Here is a 26,235-nt window from a genome sequence, read left to right as displayed (position 1 = left end):
CCTACCTCTGAAAGTCTCAAGCCCAGGTTTAAAGGATGAAGACCATTATCCTTTATTCCAGACCAACTGTTCTCAATAAATTGAAAACAATGTAATCAAGTTGTAAAGTTGGGGCAGGAGTGGTGGAGCAAGAGGTAGGGCGTTTGCCTTGTATACGCTAACCTAGGATAGACTGTTTTGATACCCAGGCATCCCATATAGTTCCCCAAGCCAGGAAAGATTTCTGAATGCATTACCAGAATTCCTGAGTGTCATCCCCCAAAAAAGAAAAAAGCAATTGTAAGTAGCCCAGAGCACTTCCAATTATGACCCCACAAACTGGGGAATGGTGTGATACAGTGGGTATGGGCTTTGACATGGTTTACCTGGGTTAAATCCTGGTATCCCATCTCAAGAACCAGATATGCCCTTACCCCACAAAGATGAAAGTATATACACCAGCAAAAGCACTTGCTTTATATATATGAATCCATTCCTTGATATGGCCCACATGGAACCCCAGTCACTGCCAACTAAAGCAAAGATGTTTATGTAGTTTTATTCTTTAGTGTAGAGTGGGTACTATGTCCACACAGTTCACTGTGCTCTATCCACCGAATCACATCCTGCCCCCAAAGGCTGATCCTTACACAAACCAAAACACTGGCAACCCCAAACAATCTAGATTAAAGGCAGGCAGATAGATATGCTATTTCCCATTTGAAAGTGGTCTAATTTTACACCATTTCAAGTTATTTTTCACAAATAAAACAATGACTAAGATAACAATATATAAATATTTTATTTTATTTAAAAGTTCATTCATAAAATCGAATGAATAGTGATCCGCAAACCAGCTTAACTGCATGGCAGTGAAAATGAAGTGCAGTGGCTCACATAAAGGCTGTCCTCATTAGAATGTTCCTGCAAGAAAAGTTACATAATATTTGTATAAGTAATCAGATACTACCGTAACATCAGGGAATCCACTAGCTTCAATATTTTTAGATGCCTGCCATTATCCTGTTAAGTTATCAAACCAAGCCATTTCAGTATGAAAACTTACCTTTTAGCCATGAACCTTGGCAGATGAGTTTCTGGTTTAACAATGGTAAAGCCTGTAGTAGCAGACTCATCCTCCCTAGAAAAGCAAACAATCTTTAGAACTAGCTTTTCAAAGATCAAGTCCCATTTCAGGCTAGACCCACCCACCCCCACCCTACTAATTAATGGTCCAACCACCCCTCCCCACCACACTTTTGGGAAGATTCTGTTTGAGCCATGCTTTAAACAGGTCAAAGGTTAAGAAAAACCTTAAGGGCAAAAATGTATTATCACAGCACAAATAGTGCTCATTTTCTTCAGTTAGTAATCACCAAGACTAGGGCATTAATTAAAAATATCTCCAGAAAAACCAAGTTCAGCTTAACTGGACTAGTTTTGGCTCAATTATTAAGAAAATATAAACAGAAAACTGGACTTTAGATAACTGTAAGTAAAATCTGTTCTTACCTACCAGCATAGCAATAAAACCTTTCCTTCTGGTTCTGACTGCTTGCTAGTCCTAAGAGTCAAGCCAGGTGTGCCTTACTCTTTTTCTGCCTCCTTTCTTGCGATGGTCACTCAAACTTCTCTCCCTCCTAGCTTTCATGGGGCATGCCGGGTGGCCTGCCCCTGGCTTATCTGTACTCCACATACCACAAGTGTCTACTCTCAGCTGTCGAGTGTCTGAGCTCGGAGCCATTCGCGCTATGCTTGCTAGCAGTTCCTAGTAGCTGAACATCTCTCCTGGATCTTTAAAGGCATTGTCACGAATCCTGAGGTATCTGCAAACTCCCTCAATAGTTAAGGTTCCACCTGCCATTGCAAACTCAGCCAATATCAAACCCATGGAACTATATATAACACCCATGCTTCCACCCTCACCTCCCCAGCTCTGCCCTCCCTCCACCCCAAACCTCCAAGTTACACCCTCCCCATGGGATGGATTACATAGTCCTAGTGAGAAAATCTATGCCACTAGATACAATGGCACTGAAACTGAGGATAAAGGGAGACTCAGTAAAGAACCTATGTACAAATAACAATGATTGGATATTTAACTGTTAGACTTAATATTTTGTACAATTTAAACATTTTAAGGTCGTGGTTGTGTCAACTTAAAGGAAAACTGCAGTTAACACATTTTTAGTTAAAAATACAGCTCTTCATCATCTCTACAATTTTCATTATCCAAGATAAGCAGTATGATTCATCTATAAACCCACCCACCCACACAAGAACTGCAGTTTTCCTTTAATGTGGGTCTATTTGATAAAGGAAATTCTTACTGGTACTGGCCAGTTTTAAAAAAAATCTCCTGAATACTACTAATCTGGAATTACGGGTGGCATTAGCCAACAGTTGGTTTCTCTGGCAGAGCTTTGAACTTGAATTGTGACAGAAGCATTCAACATGTTCAGGGGGGTAGTGGGCAGGAAAGTCCAAAGCTCTGCCAGTCCCAAATCCATACAGTTGTCATTCCATTCAAGAGGATATTAAATCGTTTATTGATTACACATGATAATGGATGATACACAAACTTCATTCCCATCCATAATTTTATCTGGTACCATAATTCAATTTGGGTATATTGCATAGGATGTGCCAACAATCATTAAAAACCAAATAAAACTTTATTGACTGCTTGGGTGACCCCTTTAATAATGAATTCCAGGGTCATAATACAGGAATAAACTGTCAGTTCATCTACACCAAAATTTCTGAAGACCATGGCTTCTCTGCCCAAGCAGGATATAAATAAATTTCAAATGGAACCTGGCATCACCCTGAAGAATTCTAACTTCACACTGTTGGGTTAATTTACCAAGATGGCTTCAGAGTAGACTAACTTTACACAGCACATTAAAAAAAAAAAGACATTTATTCAGCGTCATGATCAGACTATTACATTTAGCAATCAACAGCATGGGTGCAAAAAAAAATCTACATTGAAACCCTTTGTTGGAATGCTTTACACTTTCCACAGAACAGAAACTAAAATAATCTGTTATACAATTAGCCACAAATACAGTCCTCGAGTTTTTTTGCCCATACACATGAATATTGTCTAAAACATGTCTTCTTTGTAGCAGCTAGGCCCTGCCACCACTGTGCTTGGCTGAGTTCACAAATCTGTTGTAACCTGTAGCTTCCCTGTCACTTCTCTGGCTCTCCTCTCCTGCTAAGCTTTGTTTCCTGTTGAACAATATGGAATAAAGTTGTTAATCTAAACATATTAAGACTCAAGGCTACAATCCAATAGCAAGTTGTTTCCCACAAATCTTTTGCTGATCTGAATATTAACTTAAAATTCATAATTTTTACTGCAATTATTATGTTAACTATGTTGCACTGCTCAGCTACATTAGGGTTACTGGGCTCATTAGCAATAATTAAAAAAAATCAAATTCAACTGCAAAAAGGGGTTTACTTACCTGGCAATTAAAACCTTCTGCCACTGCCATAGCTACTGCTACTGCTGGAACCGCCATAGCCACCTGAAAATAAGACATTTCTTTTGTTTTTGGGCCACACCCGTTTGACAGTCAGGGGTTACTCCTGGCTATGCGCTCAGAAATTCCCCTTTGGCTTGGGGGGACCATATGGGACGCCGGGGGAATCAAACTTCGTTCTGTCCTACACTAGCGCTAGCAAGGCAGACACCTTACCTCTAGCGCCACCTCACCGGCCCCAAGTCTTCTGAGGAATGCTTTATTTTGGGCAATGATGAAAAATTTAAGAATTCACATCTTTCCAAATCCACGGTTTAAGCCATATTTGTGGCTTTCCTTAACTCTCTAGAGATATCACTTCTGGATGTAGTGTCAAGATTAACTATAGGTATTTGGTTTTCCTACAACACAATATACTATACCTTGGTTTCGTGGTTTGGCAAAGTATTGGCCTCCACCACCATAGGGGCCTGAGCTTCGACCTCCAAAGTTTCCCCCCTTCATGGGTCCAAAATTTGAGGACTGATTATTGTAGTTGCCAAAATCATTGTAACTTCCACCACCTCCAAAATTGCTTCCTAGGAAAAGAAAAAGAAAACATTAATCTGTCACCTGATAAACAACAGCTCTGAATTCTAATTAAAGCTCATAGCAAAATAAGTTGCACAAATGCCTGCCTTCCTCCCAAACTGATGACTGCAATATCTTATTGTTATGGTATCCTTTCTGGGGAAGGCATTCAGTTGAATAATCCAGTATTAGAGGATTCACGTGACCCAACACAACATACTTTTTTCAGCCTTGCAGGTCTTTACCCACATACAGTACTGCAGACATTTTCCTGGATACATCAACTAAGTGCCTATAGTCCCAAAGGATGTAAAGCTGCTAAATCCTGTTGGAAGCTAATCTAATTTTTAATTGAAGACACTTATTATTTATCCACATCTACCTAATTGGCAGTGAGGCGGCCCCAGCTTAAAGCTAGGAGGAGGTAGCATAGAAGCCCATTCAAAGAACACCATGCAGTGTGCCACACAATGCTTTTAAGAGCATCAAATCCCCACAAAGGCATACACTCCACAAGACTAATCTAACTATTGCACCACCAAGTACTTGGATCACTGGATACCTACCACTACCACCGCCAAAGCCGCCTCCGCCTCCTCCGTTGTTATAGCTGTCATAGCTGCCACTCCCGCCATAGCCACTGCCCTGGTTTCCATAACCCTGTCCACCACTTCCATAGCCTCTGCTTCCTCCAGAGTAACCAGGACCGCCTCCTCCATAACCACCTACAAGAATACAATTCTTCTCAATAAGACAAAAGTATTCAGCAATCAAAATCTGTTCAAGTGTAATAGCTAAAGGCTTGTGCAAAGCATGCTATTCAATGGTTAAGTTAAACTTTGTCATTCATGCACTTGAAATTTATTCTTTACTAACCTGGTCTAAAGATTGCAATATCTTTTCAACTATTTCTTAATCAAAAGGAACTCACCATCATTGCCAAATCCATTATAGCCATCCCCACTGCCACCATATCCACCACCACCTCGGCTGCCACCAAAGCCACCTGCAAAAAAAGTTAAGCTATATTTATGGATGGCATTTGCCATATTTAAGGCTTTAGGCAGCAATTTCCATACTGCAAAAAAAGGGCCCATTTTAGTTTCAGAAGCCAAAATAACATTAAATACAATGTATCTTGGAAACAGCTATCATTTGTGCCATAGCTTGCAACAAATATAAACCAGTTTAATTACAAGTTTACAACACTATTCTTTTTAATACAACACTAAAAGAATTTACTAAAGAAAGTACCTCGCCCACTGAAGTTTCCTCCACGGCCAAAGTTGTCATTCCCACCAAAACCTCCTCCACGACCACCAAAATTTCCAGAGCCACTTCGACCTAAAGAAAAAAAGTTCAGGGGCTGGAGAGATAGCATGGAGGTAAGGCGTTTGCCTTTCATGCAAGAGGTCATCGGTTCGAATCCCAGCGTCCCATATGGTCCCCCGTGCCTGCCAGGAGCAATTTCTGAGCATGGAGCCAGGAGTAACCCTGAGCACTGCCGGGTGTGACCCAAAAACCACAAAAAAAAAAAAAAAAAAAAAAAAAAAAAAAAAAAAAAAAGTTCAAAGGGTAAACCATATCGAAACCATCTTACTTTTAGTCTCAAAGTTACCTAAGTAGTGAACCCCACCTCGTTGGCTGGATGAAGCACTGGCCATCTCTTGCTTAGACAGGGCTTTTCTTACTTCACAATTGTGGCCATTCACAGTATGGTATTTCTGAACTAAAAAAACAAGGAAGAACTTTAAAAACACAACACTATATCCCAACGATTAGGAAATACCAGTTGTCTTAATACTTACTGACAATCTTGTCCACGGAATCATGGTCATCAAATGTCACAAAAGCAAAGCCTCTCTTCTTGCCACTACCCCGGTCAGTCATGATTTCAATCACCTCAATTTTCCCATATTGTTCAAAATAATCTCTTAGGTGATGCTCTTCCGTGTCTTCCTTAATGCCACCCACAAAAATCTTTTTCACAGTTAAGTGAGCACCAGGTCTTTGAGAATCCTGAAAGTAAAATCCAATCACATCATTAGAATGAACATCCAAATCAAGATTAAGGGATCGAGCCCCACCCTTACCCCAGGTGAGAAACTTCCACTCACTTCTCTGGAGACAGCCCTCTTTGGTTCCACAACTCTCCCATCCACTTTGTGGGGCCTTGCATTCATGGCGGCATCCACTTCCTCCACTGTGGCATACGTGACAAACCCAAATCCTCGAGATCGCTTGGTGTTGGGATCTCTCATTACCTGGGATGGAAATTCATTCGGTACAATTAACCCTCTAAGATAAGATCAACAGGGCTTACTTACCAATCCTTAACAAAAGGCTCGTTCCCCTAGGTTTCCTCCCACCCGCCCATTTAGATAAGAAGCAGCCCAGCATTCACCAATTTTAGTCCCAATTACAATCGTTAATTCATCTTCGTCAACCACCACCCAAAAGATAAAGCAAGTCGTGAGGCTTTCTACATTTGATTTGGAAGGCTTACCACACAGTCTGTCAGGGTGCCCCATTGCTCAAAATGGCTTCTCAGACTTTCATCGGTCGTTTCAAAGCTCAAGCCTCCGATGAAGAGCTTCCGTAGCTGTTCGGGCTCTTTAGGGGACGACTAGAAAGAAGGGGGTAAAAAGTTAGGTGTGGGGGGCGGATCTGATGGGAAAACACCTTCCAAGCTAAATCCAACGGTAGGTAATAGATACTTATTGTTCCTTTGGGTCCCAGGGACCACGTGCTTCTCCCCACTGGGGAAGGGGCTGGGAGGGCGAGAGCGCATGCGCACCTTGGCTCTCCCTAGTGCGCACGCGCAACAAAAGAAATGGGCGGAAGCGGCGTTAGCCCCATGAGGGACTTTCCCCGCTCCTGAAAAGAACTCGTTCCCATGAGTCCAAAGTGGAAAAAAACAACCCAGCATATCCACGAGAAACAAGCTAGGAGGTCACCAGCACGCCAGGTTGCGGGGGCCTGAGGCCTCATGGCGACGACGATGAGGACAAAATGGCGCCCTGAACTTTGGGAGGGAAGGAGGGAGGGGTAGGGTAGGCCTCCCTCTCACAGCGACTCGAGAACTGAAGGAGCCATCCCAAACTACAAAAAGGTGAGGAAAAATAAAATAATCAATCTGAGAAGTTTCTTTACTCACCTCCGACTTCACCATGACGGCTGGAGATTAAAAAAAAAAAAAGAAAATCCACGAAACCTCGACGATGCTGACTCGGCGGCGTCCGTGAGGAGAAAGGAGTCACCTCCTCAACGTCTCTGGCAGCCTAGCTTCGGCCTCGCATTTTTATCCCGCCCCCCGGCTTTCCGCATTGGTAGACTCCGCCCACGGACGGCTCTGATTGGCTACTCGAAGCAGCTCCTCTTCTGCTATTGGCCTAAAAGAAAGCATCGCCGTTAAACTTACTCGCCGGGGGCGGTTCCCGCAGAGAGCTCCACCCCTTCGCGGTCATTGGTTCCCTGGGAACACTCCCGAACGAATCTGATTGGCCAGCCGGCCCGTCAGTCAGACTTGAATATTCCCCCCCCGCCCTCCCCGGCTCACTTAATTTAATTCTCCATGCCCTCAAGGGATGTAAAGCCAGTTTAAGTCAAAAAATGACTCCTTTTAGAAAAAGTAACTTTTATGTATTTATTTTCTTGGAACAACCACCTCCCTCCCTGAGCGCTTTAGGTAGTAGTAAAATGGCGCGGCTTACGCCGGCGCATTAACGAGTTCCGCCAGGCGCTGGGCAACACGTGAAATGGCGGGCTGGCGGGCGAGAGAGCGGGAGCCGGCGGCGCATGCGCAGTAGCGGGAGTTTCAACGCTTCGTTTTGCGCAAGCGTAATCGGCGGAGAAGGGGGGGGGTCCGGGTCCCTGGCTGGTTCGCGCAGGCGCAGAGCAGGATCCGTTTTGGCGGGCGGTCGGCGTTGCGCAGAAGACGGCGGCAGCTGCGGTGGCTTGTGGTCCGGCCCTCGCCGCAGGCAGAGTCAGAAAGGCAAGTGGGAGGCGTGGAGTGGCCGGTATCGCTTCTGGGTAAGTGGCGGGACCCGCCGGCCTCCACCCACCCTGGGTCTGGGGGTTCTGGAGCTCAACTCCGGCGGGGGCCCGTTATTGTGTGCAAATGAATGGAGCTGCGGGGCCGGGGCTGGAGTGATGGGGGAGCGGTGGGTCTGGCCGACCAATGGCAAACCAGGGGCGGGCTGGTTCATCCCTCGGAGGTGCGTCGGACGTAAGACTTTGGGGGTGAGGCTTGAGACCGATTGTGTCTGCCTCGAGCCGCCGACTGACTGATGGGTCCTTGGGCCATCGGAATGTGGAAGGCGGGTTCCCCCTCCTCCTGAGCAGCATCTTTCTTAGCCAATGAGCACCGAGCGCGCCGTAGGAAGGGCTCCTCCGAAGAGGACGGCGGTTGGACTCGAATGGGGATGGATGGATGGATGGATGGGGGGATTGCGTTGGGGCTGTTCAGCTTGCAGGCACCCCAATCTGGAGTCAGGAGCGGGCAGTCTAGGAAGAGGACTCGGGCTGGTGGGTCGCCAGTGAACGCTCCAGAAGATTATAGTCTTAGGTTTTGAGTGTAAGGAGGGAATGGCAATGAGTGTAAGGAGGGAATGGCAATGACTGTCCAGCACACACACACACACACACACACACACACACACACACACACACACACACACACACACACACACACACACACACACCCATACCCATTGCAGGTTCCTGTGTGCACCTTCCAAATCAGTACATGACATGACATCTTCACACACACACACACACACACACACACACACACACACACACACACACACCCATACCCATTGCAGGTTCCTGTGTGCACCTTCCAAATCAGTACATGACATGACATCTTCACACACACACACACACACACACACACACACACACCCATACCCATTGCAAGTTCCTGTGTGCACCTTCCAAATCAGTACATGACATGACATCTTCACAACTTTTTTTGTTTGTTTGTCTTTGAGTCACACCCGGCAGCACTCAGAGGTTACTCCTGGCTCTATGCTCAGTAATCGCTCCTGGCAGGCTCAGGGGACCATATGGGATGCCAGGACTCGAACCACTGACTTTCTGCATGCAAGGCAAACGCCTTACCTCCGTGCTGTCTCTCCGGGCCCCACAACCTTTTTTTTTTTAAACTTTGGGGTAACAAGGGAAAAAGACTTTTTTGACTTTCAATATTTACTTCTCTAGGCAAACTGAATTGAAATGTTGGAACGAATAGGATAAATCTCTATACTGTATTGGAAAGGCAATGAGAAAAAAATATCTACATAATTATTCATAGTTCCCGGATATTTGTGACTCCATAGAAAAATATTGTGGATAAAAAATATATTAAAAAAAAAAAAAAAAAAAAAGAGGGGCCGGAGAGATAGCATGGAGGTAAGGCGTTTGCCTCTCATGCAAAAGGTCATCAGTTCGAATCCCGGCGTCCCATATGGTCCCCCGTGCTCACCAGGAGCGACTTCTGAGCATGGAGCCAGGAGTAACTCCTGAGCACTGCCGGGTGAGACCCAAAAACCAAAAAAAAAAAAAAAAAAAAAAAGAAAAATATTGTGGAAAGCATCGTACCAAAGTGCTACATGTAGGGGACTCAATGGGGATCCAGGCAGGTTGGATCTTTTTAAACTTTTTTCTGGGATTATAACTGATTAAAATTAAAAAGCCATTTGTTCTGTGTTGTCATTCGCCTGTGCTTCTCACCATCTATTTTTGTTTCTTTTTGAGTTACACTGGCAGCGCCCAGGGGTTACTCCTGGCTCCACACTCTAGAGCTCAGAAATCGCTCCTGTCAGGCACCGAGGGACCATATGGGATGCCGGGATTCAAACCACCATCCTTCTGCATGCAAGGCAAATGCCCTATCTCCATGCTCTCTCTCCGGCCCCCATCACCATCTCTTTTTAAACCTTGAGAGAGGATGTTTTCCTGTAATATGATTCTTGATATTTGAAACATATAGGGGCCAGAGCGATAGCTTTCTCTGCCTCCTAGTGATCCCTAAGCACAGTGCAGGGGATAGTCTTTGGGCATCCAGCTTCTCACATCCTCATTTTATGGCAATCAGAATGTCGCCAGACATTGTCAGATAATAGTAAGTTGGTGCAAAATCTACCACCACCCCCCCCCCCCCGTTGAAACAATTGTTTTCAAAGGGCTATGCTATAGTCCCTTAATAACAGATGAGACTGTTTTAGCAAAATCTTTTATTTTGCAATTAGCTTCTAAGTAGAGTAAGAAGTGTTTGACCTTTGGTAAATGGGTCCCTGAAAGTTATGTCTTTAAATCCTGAGTGATGGGGACTGGAGTGATAGCACAGCCTTGCACGAGGCTATAGCCTGGGTTCAATCCCTGCCATTCCATATGGTCCCCCGAGCCTGTCAGGAGTAATTTCTGAGCGTCATTGGTTGTGGCTCAGAAATAAAAAAAAATTTTATTTTGAGTGATTGTTTCATTGGAGAAAAGAAACAATTCATGAAAATTTCATCATTCTTAGAAACTGAACATGATTTCATCTTTTGTAAAAGATTGATGCCAGAGCAATAAAATAGCAATATAATAAGTATATGTCTATACACTTGTATCTGTAGCCAAGCCAAGTTCAATCCCAGGTACCCAAACCCCTGCCAGCAGTGATCCTGGAGTTTAGAGCCAGTAGTAAGCCCCTGTTGTGTATGTAAATATTTTGGGGGATTACTATGTTACTCACCCTAAACTGATTGGTGATTGTGCCCTACCCTAGGGTGTGACCTGGCATTCTGCCCCCACCCTAGGGTAGGACCTGATTCTGCTTCCACCATTGGTTGGTATCTGATCCCACCATTGGGTGGTACCTGACTCTGGGGTATAAAAACAAGGGTCTGTGGAGGGCCGGGGCTTTTTGGGCTGGAACTGAAGCTGAGTCTTGGGACTTCGGTTTTGTCCACCGAATAAAGCGAATATTTCCAGAATAAAGCGAATATTTCCACGAGCCTGACTGTCTGCGAGCTGTTTACCTGCCGTTTCACCTCAGAACCGTGGGCTAGACAGGGTGGCAGACTCGAGCTCCGAGCTGGAAGAAAAAGGCCTCATCCTCCATCCCACCATCAGTCAACCTCTTCAGGGGCTGACTTGCTACAAGCCCCAAGCACCAAAAGGCGTGGTATCTCTCCCCAAAAATGGTTGGTGCCTCAGATTTAAAAGGCAGTGTTTGAAGAATATAGATATTGCTTCAGTTTATGTGTTTCATCTTATTTAATCCTCTAGGCTCAATATTGTTTTCTTTTCTTGATCCTCAGTAAGAAACTCATTTTAGGGGACAGGTAGTACAGGTGCCTTTTGCACCTGAGCATAAGAACTAGGAGTTAAGTCTTGAACACTGCTGGATGTGATCCACACCCAACATTTTATTCTGAGTCTTGAAACACCTTTAGCCATACAAGTAAAGGATAAGTCCTTTGATATAAACTATTTAGGCTTTGGGCACAGCTGGTATACTGGGTCTCAGCTCAGGAGTCATCCCCTACCTCCAATAATGAGGCAGCATATATGGCTTCTGCAGGACATAGGTAAGTGCTTAAACTTTTTTTTTTTTTTTTTTTTTTTTTTGGTTTTTCGGGCCACACCTGTTTGATGCTCAGGGGTTACTCCTGGCTATGTGCTCAGAAATCGCCCCTGGCTTGGGGGGACCATATGGGACACCGGGGGATCGAACCGCGGTCCTTCCTTGGCTAGCGCTTGCAAGGCAGACACCTTACCTCCAGCGCCACCTACCTGGCCCCGATATTTTTAGTTTAGTTTTTTTTTTTTTTTTTGGTTTTTGGGCCACACCCTGTGACGCTCAGGGGTTACTCCTGGCTATGCGCTCAGAAGTTGCTCCTGGCTTCTTGGGGGACCATATGGGACGCCGGGGGATCGAACCGGTCCGTCCTAGGCTAGCGCAGGCAAGGCAGGCACCTTACCTCCAGCGCCACCGCCCGGCCCCGATATTTTTAGTTTTAAAGATATCAGTGGACAGGAGAGATAATACAGCAAGTAGAGCACTTGTCTTGCATGTGGTTGACCAGGGTTCAATCTCTTGCACTTCATGTCCCACAAACCCAGCTAGGAGTAATCCCTGAGTGCAAAGCCAGAAAAGCCAGAAGTAAGCCAGGTATGGTATGAAAATCAAATTAAAAAAAAATTTTTTTTACGGCCACACCTGGCAGCACTCAGGTTATTTCTGGCAGACTCGGAACCATATGAGATGTTAGAGATTGAACCCCCTTCCCACTGTGCTATCTTTCTGGCCCAACCAAAAACAACTTTTTAAAGATTTCAGGACGTCCCTATTATATGCAAATAAAAGCGACTTGTTTTTATTTATAAGCAGGCTATATCCTGAAAAATTTCTATTTAGGATCTAGATATATATAGTTCAGTGATCAGTACTTGCCTTGCAGGTGTGAGGCCCGGATTCTCTTTATAGTGTCATAGGTGATAAATCTGATGACATTTCTCTGTTGTTGGAGAAATTTTAGTCTATATTTTTTTTATTGAAGTTCTGAGATCTTTTGTGTAAGGGGACACATCTGTTTGATGCTCAGGGGTTACTCCTGGCTATGTGCTCAGAAATTGCTCCTGGCTTAGGGGGACCATATGGGATGCTGGGGGATCTAACTGTGGTCCGTCCTAGGCTAATGCTTGCAAGGCAGATGCCCTCTTCTTGCGCCACTGCTCTGGCCCCAAAGTTCTAGGATTTTTTGTTTGTTTTGAGTCTACAATGGAGTTCAGGACTTACTCCTGACTCTGCTCAGGGATCACTCCTGGCAGGGATGGTGAACCATATAGACCTGAGGATGGTGCATGTAAGACAAGAACCCTATCCTCTTTCTCCAGTGTCAGATAACACTTTGGCACCACTTAGACTTTGTCATGAACTTGGACTGTGAGCAATCATCCTTTTTCCCTTACATAAACTGATTTCTCTTCCCTTCTAATCAAAAATCATTAACTGATCATTATACTAATGGAAAGGAGTTCAGGTCAAAGAAGAGTTAACTGTGCTGAATCCAAGATGCAGATCTGTAAACCATTCAAAGCCATGTACTCATTTCTGATGACAACTTTACACTTGTGTTGGCAGAATACCCACGTTGACAACTGTTGCCTGTGTTTAGTCTGTCCAGGAGCTCTACCAGCAAGCATGTTTGAGGAAAAACTTACACTGTTTCTGTAAGCAGCTATGTAAATATTAGACCTTTCGTCTTAGATCTGCCAGGTTTATTTTTTGGGGGGTTAATTTATATTCTGTAATTGCCTCAATTTACACTTTAGAATGGATTAAAGTGTTTTGTTTTTTGGTTTTGGGGCCATGCCTGGTGGTATTTGGGGCTTAATCCTGGCTCTGTGCTCAGGAATCATTCTTTTTTTTTTTTTTTTTTTTTTTGTTTTTGGGCCACACCCGGTAACGCTCAGGGGTTACTCCTGGCTATGTGCTCAGAAGTTGCTCCTGGCTTGGGGGACCATATGGGACACCGGGGGATCGAACCGCGGTCCGTCCAAGGTTAGCGCAGGCAAGGCAGGCACCTTACCTTTAGCGCCACCGCCCGGCCCAGGAATCATTCTTGACTGAGCGGAGGACCATATGTGGTGCTAGGGATCAGCTGTGTACAAGGCCAAACACAATTAGCCCCTGACTATCTCTTCAGCCCCCAAAGTTTCCCCTATTCCTTGCTAAGAATGGGGGTTCTGTACTTTTTTTGGGAAGTGGGGATGGCCACACCTGGCCATATTCAGGGTTTACTTCTGGCTCTGCTCTCAGGAATCAACCTGGCAGTGCTCTAAGGACCACATGAAATTGATACTGAGGCTCAAAGCCAGGTCAGCTGTGTGTATGGCAAGCACTTTACTCACTTATACAATCTCTCTGGCCCCAATTCTGCACATTTAACTACAGTACTCTCTTGGCTTTCCATAACTCTTGTTTTGGCACTAGGGATCTCCCAATAGCAGTGCTGCTGGGATTGCACTTGATGCATGAAGCAGTGCAGGTGGCCAAGTGCTTCACTTTTTTCCTTCAAGCCAGGCTCTGTGCTACCTACTGATCTAGGCACAGGTCCTTGGAGTAATTAATTATAAATGTGTCTCAAAAACACAATCTAACATTTTGGGATTATGTAGTCCTGTGACCTTTTTCAGTTTGTTTTCATTTTCGGCCGGTGAGGGGATACTTTAGGGATAATCTCCATTGGGTGTACTGCAGGCTCGCAGTGTTTAGAAGACCATACCATGCCTGGAATCAAACCCTAGGGTTCCTATGTAGTGTGTGCTCCAGTTCTTTTCTTTCTTTTTTGGTTTTTGGGTCACATCCGGCAGCGCTCAGGGGTCACTCCTGGCTCCAGGCTCAGAAATCTCTCTTGGCAGGCTCGGGGGACCATATGGGACGCGGGATTCGAACCAACCACCTTAGGTCCTGGATCGGCTGCTTGCATGGCAAACACCGCATGAATCACCAACCTTCTGCATGCAAGGCAAATGCCTTACCTCCATGCTATCTCTCTCCTGCCCCGCTTTTAAGCAGTCTTCCCCACCTAGCCTTAGTGATCTTGTGCTGGACTTCAGGGAGGGAAGACTTGAGTTCTTGACTGTTAACTCCTCAGTATTAACACAGAACAACACTTGTTAATTGTAACTTTCAAAAAAGCATGGAAAAGACTAGCTGGAAGATAATTTTTCTTTTCAGTTTTTGGTTTTTGGGTCACACCTGGCAGTGCTCAGGAGTTACTCCTGGCTCTATGCCCACTGTCCTTCTACATGCAAGGTAAACACCTTACCTTCATGCTATCTCTCCGGCCCCGGGAGATCATTTTTCATATTCTAAAGAAGCTGTGAACTGTAAGTGGCTTTTCATTCTAGTAAGGATAGTTTGTCAAATACCAAGAGATAAAATTTTCAAATGTTTTTTTCCCCTCCTTTTTTGGGGGGGCATAGGAGGAAGGGTCACATCCACCTGGGTTACTCCTGGAATCACTCAGGAATCACTTCTGGTGAGCTCGGAGGACCATATGGGATACTGGGAATAGAATTTGGGTTGGTGAGATACAAATGCCCAACTATTGCTCCAACACTGAGTTGTTGTTGTTGTTGTTTTTATTTTTTCTTCATGGACCAGAGCAATAGATAGCACAGCAGGGGAAGGTGTTTGTTTTCCTTGCACGTGCCTGACCTGGGTTTTATCCCCAGCATCCAATCAATGGTCCCCTGAGCCTGTCAGCAGGGCTGCGGAGTTGGAGGAAATTTTGGGTACCTGGAGTCAGAGTCAGTAGTACAAAAGACTGAGGAGTCGGAGCCTGAGCATTTATCTACTGACTCCACAGCCCTGCCTGCCAGGAGTGATTTCTGAGTACAGAGCCAGGAGTAACCCTGAGTGCTACTGGGTGAATCCCAAAGCCCTCTATCCTACCAATTTTTTTTTTTCTTTTAATGTATGTGGGTGTGGTGGTGGGGAGTGATGGGTTTGGCCACATGCAGCAGGGCTTGGAGACATCACCCAGCTCTGTGCTTGAGGGAATCACACTCAGTACTCAGGGGCCATACAGTGCCATGACTTGGACCTTGGCCTCCATTTTGCAGAACATATTTCTCAAATCCTCAAATGCAGTCTTCCAGGCCAGACTAATAGTACAGCAGGTAGGGCATTTGCCTTGCACATACCAACTTAGATTCTATCTCCACACCTAGTATAATCCCCATAGTATGTCCCCACTCCACCCGGAGTGATATCTGAGAGCAGAGCCAGTAATAAGACCTGAGCACTGATGGATATGATCAAAAACTACAGGGGGTGTTGTGTATGTAAACATTTTTTTTTTTTGGTTTTTGGGTCACACCCGGCGTTGCTCAGGGGTTACTTCTGGCTATCTGCTCAGAAATAGCTCCTGGCAGGCGCGGGGGACCATATGGGACACCGGGATTCGAACCAACCACCTTTGGTCCTAGATTGACTGCTTGCAAGGCAAACGCTGCTGTGCTATCTCTCCGGGCCCGTATGTAAACATTTTATGGGATTATTGTGTTACTAACCCTACCCTAATCGGTGATTGTGCCCTACCCTAGGGTGTGACCTGGCATTCTGCCCCCACCATAGGGTGGTACCTGATTCTGCTTCCACCATTGGGTGGTATCTGATCCCACCATTGGGTGGTACCTGATTCTGGGGGATAAAAACAAAGGTCTGTGGAAGGCGAGGGGCTTTTGGCTGGAACTGATGCTGAGGCTTTGGACTTCAGTCTTGTCCACCGAATAAAGCTAATATTTCCACAAGCCTGACTGTCTGCAAGCTGTTTACCCACCGCTTCACCTCAGAATCGTTGGCTGAACAGGGTGGCAGACGCGTGCTCCAAGCTGGAGGAGAAAGACCTCATCCGCATCCCTCCATCAGTCAACCTCTTCAGGGGCTGACTTGCAACAGGGGGGAGGGCGGAGAGATAACACATAGGTAGGACATTAGCCTTGCACGCAGCTGATCCAGGACAGATGGTGGTTCGAATCCCAGCATCCCATATGGTCCTCCAAGCCTGCCAGGAGCGATTTCTGAGCACAGAGCCAGTAATAACCTTTGAGAGCTATTGAGTGTGACCCAAAAACAAAACAAAACAAAAAAAGAACCATTCTTTTTTGTTTGGGTCACACCCAGCAGTGCTCACGGTTTACTCCTGGCTCTGTGTTCAGGGATTACACCTGGTAATGCTTGGGGAACTATATGGGATGCTGTGGACCAGTCTTCTGCTTACAGGGTAAGCACTCTACCCACTATGCTGTCACTCGAGCCCTCCCCAAATGCAATTTTATTTTTCAAACTTAGTAAGTTTTGTTTTGCTTTATTGCTAAAGACACTAGAAAGTATGGAATGAAAGATGGTGGTATTGAAAGGACTATTTCAAGATCAAGTTTTATAATTCATTCCATATAGAGAAGAAACCAAATTGAATTCAAGTATTTCTCTGATTGTAATCTACATTTCTTAGAATAAAGCAAGTTTATAATATGAGCCAAGGCATAATTATGTTGGAATAAAATGCCCTGTGCTGAATAGGGTCAACTAACAGACTGGGAATCTATCTTAAATTTGGTTTCTGAAGCAAAACCTTGAACTCCATGTGCCTTGTGTCTCATTCCTAAATTAGTTAAACTCCTACCTCACAGGGAGTTGTGGAGGATAGAGTACTGCTAATTTGTTCAGTATTTCACAACAGTAAATTATATCTAAGGATCTGATAAAACATAAGTAAACCTCATTTGTATGAGTAGTTGGAGACAAGCATAGATAAAACTTACAGATAGTTCAGAAAATTCATTAAAGTTATTTTTAACTTCATCTATCATCACAAGTATTATACCTTCTGTTTCCTGTGTATTTTCCAGAATGTTTTTGTGGATTTTTTCCATAACAGATGTGAGATAGGTAGTATAAATAACTAATCCCCAGTTAGATGATAAAGGGGACATTCATCAAGAAGACACCAATCCAAAAGTTTACGCAAATAATAATAAAGTTTCAAGACATGTGAAAAAAATGAGTTGGATTTCCAGATATTTGCATTAATATTTGGAGATCTTCAACACCCTTTTCTAATAATTAAAGGAGCAAATAGACTATCAAAGAAATATGAAACTTGTACACTGTCAACCAGCTGACCATTCTGATGACAGCAGAATATACATTCTTTTGAAATACTTATAAACTTTTCCTAGTATTAAAATGTTTACTTTAGGGGCCGGAGAGATAGCAAGGAGGTAAGGTATTTGCCTTTCATGCAGGAGGTCATCGGTTCGAATCCCGGCGTCCCGTATGGTCCCCCGTGCCTGCCTTCAATTTCTGAGCCTGGAGCCAGGAATAACCTCTGAGCACTGCCGGGTGTGACCCAAAAACCACACAAAAAAAAAAAAGTTTACTTTAGGACCCGGAGAGATAGCACAGCGGGGTATAGCACAGCGGGGTTTGCAGCCGATCCAGGACCAAAGGTGGTTGGTTCGAATCCCTGTGTCCCATATGGTCCCCTGTGCCTGCCAGGAGCTATTTCTGAGCAGACAACCAGGAGTAACCTGGTGTGGCCCCCCCCCCCCCCAAAAAAAAAGTTTACTTTAGACTATACCATCTTCTATTATAAGAGTAAGTCTGAAGATTAAAAGGACTTTACCCTCCATCCAACTCTGAGTTGCCCATATACCAACTCTGGTCTATAAACTTTACAACATCCATACTGGGACTGTTCATCTCTCTTCTCTCTCCGAGGCCAGAGTGATAGTAAGCAAGTAAAGTATTTGCTTTACATTCAAATCTGGTCCCTGTACCCCATCTTGTCCCCTGAGCATTCCCAGAAGCGATCCATGACCATAGTCAAGTATGGCCCCCAAACAAGATGAATATCCTCAGTAAAATGATTGAGGATTTGATTACTACTAAGAGTAGGTTTTCTGACTGGAGTTACAATAGACATAATAGGCCAGCGCCATAGCAGAGCAGGTAGGGTTGTTTGCCTTGCACATGGCTGACCTGGGTTTGATCCCAGCATCCCAGAACTTGATATGGTCCCAAGCCTGCTAGGAATGGTTTCCGAGTGCACAGCAAGGAGTAATTCCTGAGCACCACAAGTTTGGCCCAAAAGACAAATAACAAAGGTTGGGCCAGAGCATTATTGCGGTGAGTAGGGCCATTTTTCTTCCATGCTGCTGTCTGGGGTTCAAATCCCTTCATCCCCATATAGTCCCTTGAGCCTGCCAGGAGTAATTTCTGAGTGAAAGCCAGGAGTAACTCCTGAACACTGATGGGTATGGCTCAAAAATAAATTAAAACTTAAAGTCACCTGGAAAGTGCCCAATTACATGGAAACTAACATAAGTAATTCATGGATCAAAGGAAAGATTATAAAGTTAGAAAGTAACAGTGAATTCAATACAAATGAAAATATAGCATATGGGTACAGAGAGATAGCATGGAGAGATAGTTTGCCTTGCATGCAGAAGAACAGTAGTTTGAATCCTGGCATCCCATATGGTCCCCCGAGCCTGCCAAGAGCGATTTCTGAATGTAGAGCCAGGACTAACCCCTGAGCTCTGCTGGGTGTGACTCAGAAACCAAAAAAGAAATAAATAAAAGAAAAAGAAAATATAGCATATATTGGGTAGGAAAAAAGAAAATATTGCATATAGAAATTTGTAGGTTCTAATAAGGGCAGTGCTTAGAGGGATATTTATTTTTTGTTGTTTTTAATGCTTCAATTCAGAAAAAGCAGAACATGGGGCCGGAGTGAAAGCACAGCAGGTAGGGTATTTGCCTTGTGCTGGCTGACCCAAGTTCAATTCTGACATCCCATATTTTCTGAGCTCAGAGCGAGGAGGTAACCCGAGGAGAACAGGGTGTGGCCCAAAAACCAAATAACAGGCAAAAGCACAACAGTCTATAGTATCCTGAGTTCTATTTTAGCCAAGAAGCAGAGCAATTTAAACCCAAAGAAAGCAGAAAAAAGTAGTATATAGGTGATGATGCACAAAGCAAAATGGGAGAAAAATTAGTGAAGCTGAAAGTATGGGTTGTTTATTTTGGGACCGCACCTGGCTTTGTTCAGGGCTTACTCCTTGACTCTGCTCAGAAAATCACTTGTGGGGCCCGGAGAGATAGCACTGTGGTGTTTGCCTTGTAAGCAGCCAATCCAGGACCTAAGGTGGTTGGTTCGAATCCCGGTGTCCCATACGGTTCCCCGTGCCTGCCAGGAGCTATTTCTGAGCAGACAGCCAGGAGTAACCCCTGAGCAACGCTGGGTGTGGCCCAAAAACCAAAAAAAAAAAAAAAAAAAAAAAAAAGAAAATCACTTGTGTTGCTGGGGATCAAACCAGAGTGAACAGCATGCAAGGTAAGTGCTTTGACCATTATTTCTTCAAGTTCTGAAGATTGATATATTTTAAAAGACTACAAACATTAAGCATGCGTATCTGATGAGGTAAAAAAAAAATCTGATTACCAGGGTTAGGAATAAGAATGATGTAATTGCTGCTCCTATAGACATCGAAAAAGGAACTAGAAGATTGTAATGAACCACTCTACATGTGTATTTAGTGTCTTAGATGAGATTAATAACTTTTTTGAAAGATAAGTTACCAAGACAAGCCAGACTTCAGAAGAAATAATGAACCTCACTAGCCTATTAAGGAATCTATTTATGGGGCCAGAGAGATAGCATAGCGTTAGGGTGTTTGCCTTTCACTGGGAGAGACCCTTTCAACTCCCAGCATCTCATATGGTCTCCCAGCCTACCAGGGGCGATTTCTGAGTGCAGAACCAAAAGTGACCCCTGAGTGCCACTGGGTATGCCCCACAAACCAATTGATCAATCAATAAAGTTTTTTTTTTAAAAAAAGGAATCTATTTATTACTCTATCAAGAAAGTGGAATCTATAGTTAAAAATCTTACACCAAGAAAACACACTCCCGATGTGCTCAACGGTGAATTTTCACAAGTTGTTTTTTGTTTTTGGGTCACACCCAGCAGCGCTCAGGGGTTACTCCTGGCTCTGCTCAGAAATCACTCCTGGCAGGTTCAGGGGACCAGATGGGATGCCGGGATTAGAACCACTGACCTGCATGAAAGGCAAAAGCCCTACCTCCATGCTATTTCTCCAGCCCCTTCACAAGTTTTTTTAAGAAATAATTCTGGGGCTGGAGCAATAACACAGCAGTAGGGCATTTGCCTTTCATGTGGCTGATTCAGGACGGACTTCGGTTTGATCCCCCCTATGTCCCATATGGTCCTCCAAGCCAGAAGCGATTTCTGAGCGCATAGCCAGGAGTAAACCCTGAGCATCACCTGGTGTAGCCCAAAAACCAAAAACAATTCTGTGCAAACTTCCCCAAAATTATAAAGAAGGGCTTGCCTCCCAAAGTGTTATTTTGGGGTTGGCATACCTGGCAGAGCTCAGCACTCTGGTTCTCAGGGGACCATTTTGAACGTGGGTCGGTCCTGTGCAAGCAAGATCCCTGCCCTTGTACTATCCCTGATCCCAGTGTTCATTAGTTAACTTCACCTACTACCATGCATTTAACATAGCATGTTTTTCGATATAAGATGCACCTGACCATCAGACACACATAGTTTTTAGATGCTCTTCTCCCCTGCACTCAGGCTTCAGCTCCAGGTGACATTTGCTCCATAAGATGCACTTTGGGGGTGGGATGGGGTGGAGTGTGTCTTATGGTACAAAAAAATATGGCACTTGATGTAATCAGTGGGGTAAGGGGGTTTGCCATTCTTGAGGTGATGTGAGGTACCAGAGATCAAATCTGAGGTTTCTGAATGCAAAGCATTTTCCCTGAGACATCTTTCAGTGTTTAGTTGTGATATACCCACATCTTGTCACTGTTAGCACTTGTCACTGTTGCCCTTTAACACCCTTTGGAGACATAGCTAGCTAACTTAACCAAGGACAAACAAAATTCTCAGCCCTTGGGACTGCGGATGTGGCTCACATGACTTTCCTGGGATGGGATAGGGCAGTGGTTGGCAACCTGTGGCTCTTTACACTTCTAATTTGGTTCTTCTGTGTGCTGGGCGGCCGCTCCAGGAGTCAAGACTCTGCTCCTAGCCTCTGTAAGTGCTCGCCCTGTGTGGCTCTCAAAATAAATTTCAATCGTGGTTTTGTCGAGATGTGGCTCAGTTGAAAAAAGGTTGCTGATCACTGGCTAGGGCTTGGGGAAGGGGCACAGACGGGTTCAATGCCTAGTACCTCAGACCTCACTCACCTCCAGCACCGCTGGATGTGGACTGACCCTGAACCCCCTGATTATTGGCTGATATGATCCTTGCAACAAGTTAAAAAAAAAAATCCAGGGCCGGAGAGGTGGCGCTAGAGGTAAGGTGTCTGCCCTGCAAGTGCTAGCGTAGGACAGACCAGGGTTCCATCCCCCGGCGTCCCATATAGTCCCCCCAAACCAGGAGCGATTACTGAGCACATAGCCAGGAGTAACCCCTCAGCGTAAAACGGGTTGGCCCAAAAACCAAAAAAAAAAAAAAAAAAAATCCCAGCCCTCAACACTGGTTAAACTCCTACACATTGACACTTGGATTGCTTAACCTTTATGGACCCCTAATAAATATCCCAAAGGAAATAAAATAATCAGAGTGAGGATCAGAATTAACATATTGGCCTTTTGGCATTAGATTTGAGTTGGGATTGACACAAAAAGTATCAGAAATACCTTATTTGGCTTATGTTACACAATCAAAATAAAACTTTGGAAAAGCTGGGTGGTCTAAGATTGGCCATTGCTTTAGCTGTTTATCTTACAATGACATTTTTTTCCTTTTTTCTTTCTGTTAATATATATGAAGTGGAGAGCACATTTTTATGATTTTGTGGCATGGTAAAACACCCTACCGCTGTGCTATCACTCCGGTCCTGATTTTTATTGATTCTTGTTGCAGTTATATCAGATATTGATAAAACACAAAATTATGTTATACATTAAAGGCATTTTACTTTCTGAAACTTTATTCAGAAATATTCAGAGATAGTTTTTAATTCTAATTACATAAAATCTCCTTCATCGACTATATGTTTTATTAGATTTTGCATGTTGATATAATTTTAATTGCAATTTCAGGTAAATTAGAAATATTTTAGAGATTTTAGTTGTTATACAAATTAATTTTATGCCTCTTCCATGTCTTTGCTAAACTGTGAGAGAATGCAAATTGATTGGCATAGTATAAGTACTTCCCTAAAATAGAATGCAGAATTTGTTGGAAAGGGCCTTTGTAATTCTTACCCTGCTGCTAATCAAAATTTCTTTAGGTAGGTGACACTAGGGTAAGCACTAAGTCTTTTTTGTTTTTGTTTTAGTGCCACACCCAGCAGTGCTTGGGTTTATTCCTGGCTCTTCTCTCAGAAATCACCCTTGGCAGGCTCTGGGGACTAATGAAATACCGGGGATCAAACCTGGATCTGTCCCAGGTTGGTCCCGTGCAAGGCAAATGCCCTACCACTGTGCTATTACTTCAGCCCCACTGAGTCTTAATTTTATGACTGTTGTGTGAAAAATGTTTTATGGTCATTATGTAGGGTGGACACTGCAGTTCTCTTTTAACCTTCTTTTACACTGTGAACATAATTTTCTAAAGTGGTGGCAAAAAAACAAAAACTAAACTTAGAATCATGGTAATCCACTCAAATATTGCTACTGCCCATTTTAGGGTTTATTTATGATGAAATTACCAGGTTCTGCACAAAAGGTGACAGGATCTACTAGTTCATGCTTCATCACATTTAATTAAAGGAGGAATAGGTGTGAGATTAACACCCACCTGAGACTGTAGTGCCTTGAGATGAGTTCATTACATTCCAAGGATAAAGTGGGAAAGCACCATCTGGAAAACATTTTCCCATACTGGTGCCAAATTCTACTTTCTCATAAATCTTGGAGCAATTGTATAGTTAATTTCTTCCCAGTGATGGGTTTAGGGTGTGCCTAACCAAATTTAAAGATAACTCACATTTTTAGAGAAAACATAAAATATTTTTAATAAAGGAAAAAAGAACAAATTACATAAAATTATTACTGATGAGACACTAAGAACTTATGCTAATTGTGCCAGTGAACCGAACACAGAACTTTAGAGCAGTCACTACGTCCTGAAGTATACATTCTTTTCTTTCAATATACACTCTTTTTATTTTATTTTTATTTTTTATTAAATCACTTTTGGGCCAAACCTGGTGGTGCTCAGGAGTTACTCCTGACTCTGAGCTCAGAAATTGCTCCTGGGCCCGGAGAGATAGCACAGCAGCGTTTGCCTTGCAAGCAGCCGATCCAGGACCAAAGGTGGTTGGTTCGAATCTCGTTGTCCCATATGGTCCCCCGTGCCTGCCAGGGGCTATTTCTGAGCAGATAGCCAGGAGTGACCCCTGAGCACTGCCGGGTGTGGCCCAAAAACAAAACAAACAAACAAACAAAAAGAAATTGCTCCTGACAGACTGGGGGTGGGGTGGAATGGACCATATGAGATGCTGGGAATTGAACCCAGGTCCACCCCATGTTGGCCTTGTGCAAGGCAAGTGCCCTATCACTATGCTATCTCCGGCCCCTCTGTCTTTTTCTTCCCCTTATTTTTTAGGCACTGGTTTGCAATGTTCTCACTGAAAGGGTATCAGGCCTATCACTTAATCTCCTTTCAGCACACAGGTCTTGTCCAGAAATGATTATTTTTCACTATCATTGTCTTAATAACATTCATTTTTATTTTCCCTTTTGAATTTTGAGCCACGCCCTGTGGTGCTTAGGGGTTACTCCTGGGTCTGTGCTCAGAAATTGCTCCTGACAGGCTCGGGGACCATATGGGTTACCAGGGATTGAACTCAGGTCGGCCACGTGCAAGGCAAGTGCCCTACCCACTGTACTATCACTTAGGCCCCTACAGTCATTAATAAAATGGTGATCAGAACTGAGAGGACAAAACAGCAAATACAATCTATAAGGTAGGAAACAAAGAGGTGGTATACTTGGTAAGGTGCTTGCTTTGCACACTTTGAGTTCATTTCAGTGCTTCATTTGATATCCAAGCCTACCAGGAATGATCTCTAAGTACAGAGCAAAAAGTCATGCCTGAGCAAGGGCAAGTGTGGCTCCCAAACAAAAATTAATCATAAGACATCTTTTATCCTGTAGATAATGTATGTCTTAATTTGAAAGAACAAAAGGCCCTTCTTTACTCCTTCACTCTGGTGCTGGAAGTATAGATGATCAACAAATGGGTACTTTGCCACAGAATAATTCTATGGCTAGTGGAAGCACTATTTTGGCCTGTTTTTGTTTAGTTTTGTATTTTTTGGCAATAACCAGGCTCGTCGCTGACTACAAGGCATGCTCCTACCCACTGCACTGGCTCTGGCTCCTGTTAGCCTGTTTTTTTTTTTTTTTTAAAGGATCATGAACTGGAGCTGAGCTAGTGTTCCCACTCAACATGCCTCTCTATTAATAAAGTTTCTGTTGTCTGTATGTAGCTGGCTAATGATAGGGGTGTTAACGACCACAGTTAATCTTTCTCCTCAACTCTTTCCTAATACAGTATTTTTAAATAGGCATTTAAAAGGCTTTTAACTCCCCTTGAATTGGTTGCTCATGAGCTTTTGGTGGAGGTGGAAAGATAGTAATCAACCCATTTAACAAAACCTGAGACAGCCAGGACAGCTGTAATGTGCATCTCTATGGTGTGTTTTTGTTAAAATGCCACATGGCTAATACTTTGGAAATCATAAATCTAAGGGAACAAAACATCTTTATAGAAGAGTGTTTTAGTTTTATGCTATGTATGTTACTAACCTAAAACCATTGGAACAGCTAGATCCAATAAGAACAAAGGATAGACTAGATTAAAATGGTGCTAAAACAAAAGGTTCTGTAAAAACAGTTTCTTTTTCATGTTTTTTTTTGGGGGGGTTGTTTTGGGTCACACCCTGTGGCACTCAGGGATTACTCCTGGCTCAGCGCTCCTGACATGCACGGGTACCATATGGGATGCCGGAATTTGAACCATCATCCACCCTGATCAACTGCATGCAAGGCAAACACCCTACCACTGTGCTATCTCTCTGGCCCCTCTTTTTCATGTTTTATTTGCTACAGTTATGCTATATAGATGTTTTCTTGAGTACAGTACTGTAACTGATTATTTGCTTTGGTTTTTGGGCCACATCCAGTGGTGCTCAGGGATTATTCTGCACTCAGAAATTTGCACCTGGCAGACTTGGGGGACCATATGGGATGCTGGGGATTGAACATTGGGTCCATCAGGTAGGCCACATTACAAAGCAAATGCCCTACCGTTGTGCTATCTTATCTCTCCAGCCCCCATAGCTGTTCATTTAATCTGTACCTGACACACCAGCTTTCCCCAAAGACCTTCGTGAGAAAAGGGAATTTCCAACTCTGGACCTATTGAAATTACTCATTAGTTGTATTTTTTTTTGGGGGGGGGCACACCCGGCGATGCTCAGGAGTTACTCCTGGCTGTCTGCTCAGAAATAGCTCTTGGCAGGCACGGGGGACAATATGGGACACCGGGATTCGAACCAACCACCTTTGGTCCTGGATCGGCTGCTTGCAAGGCAAACGCCGCTGTGCTATCTCTCCAGGCCACATTAGTTGTAT

General features: G+C 44.0%; 2 protein-coding genes across 5 annotated transcripts in view; one reads left to right on the top strand and one right to left on the bottom strand.

Annotated features, from left to right (window-relative positions):
• Window positions 1–783: 783 nt before the first annotated feature.
• HNRNPA1 (heterogeneous nuclear ribonucleoprotein A1) lies at window positions 784–7,304 on the bottom strand. 4 transcript variants are annotated; one of them, XR_007500270.1, is made up of 12 exons: window positions 7,201–7,304; window positions 6,550–6,669; window positions 6,161–6,307; window positions 5,852–6,062; window positions 5,680–5,772; window positions 5,298–5,387; window positions 4,975–5,049; window positions 4,610–4,768; window positions 3,896–4,051; window positions 3,456–3,518; window positions 1,046–1,120; window positions 784–903 (listed from the first exon to the last, which is right to left on the bottom strand). XR_007500270.1 is itself a non-coding variant. In XM_049783514.1 (11 exons), the coding sequence occupies exons 1-10, from the start codon at window positions 7,213–7,215 to the stop codon at window positions 3,463–3,465; spliced, it is 1,122 nt and encodes a 373-aa protein (XP_049639471.1). In that variant the 5' UTR covers window positions 7,216–7,304; the 3' UTR covers window positions 2,505–3,216; window positions 3,456–3,462. The 4 variants fall into 4 exon arrangements, 3 of the variants coding, with proteins under 3 accessions (XP_049639471.1, XP_049639470.1, XP_049639472.1); XM_049783514.1 differs by lacking the exons at window positions 784–903; window positions 1,046–1,120 and adding an exon at window positions 2,505–3,216; XM_049783513.1 differs by lacking the exons at window positions 784–903; window positions 1,046–1,120 and having other exon boundaries at window positions 2,505–3,518.
• A 670-nt stretch (window positions 7,305–7,974) lies between these two features.
• Window positions 7,975–26,235, top strand: part of CBX5 (chromobox 5) — a 45,451-nt gene continuing 27,190 nt past the window's right edge. Inside the window, exon 1 of the mRNA XM_049783612.1 lies at window positions 7,975–8,075. The gene's annotated coding sequence lies outside the window, so the exon portion shown is untranslated. The remainder of the gene's footprint in view (window positions 8,076–26,235) is intronic.

Source organism: Suncus etruscus, chromosome 11 (genome assembly GCF_024139225.1).
Source record: "Suncus etruscus isolate mSunEtr1 chromosome 11, mSunEtr1.pri.cur, whole genome shotgun sequence".
Taxonomy (NCBI): domain Eukaryota; kingdom Metazoa; phylum Chordata; class Mammalia; order Eulipotyphla; family Soricidae; genus Suncus; species Suncus etruscus.
Note: the sequence above shows the minus strand (reverse complement) of the source record. Positions and strands in the feature narration are given on the sequence as shown.

Coding starts and splice junctions, on each gene's coding strand:
- HNRNPA1 (XM_049783513.1), bottom strand. Junction 5,773..5,851: donor TTCCGTGGACAAGATTGTCA/GTAAGTATTAAG, acceptor TTGTTTTTTTAG/TTCAGAAATACCATACTGTG. Junction 3,519..3,895: donor TGCCAAACCACGAAACCAAG/GTATAGTATATT, acceptor TCTTATTTTCAG/GTGGCTATGGCGGTTCCAGC.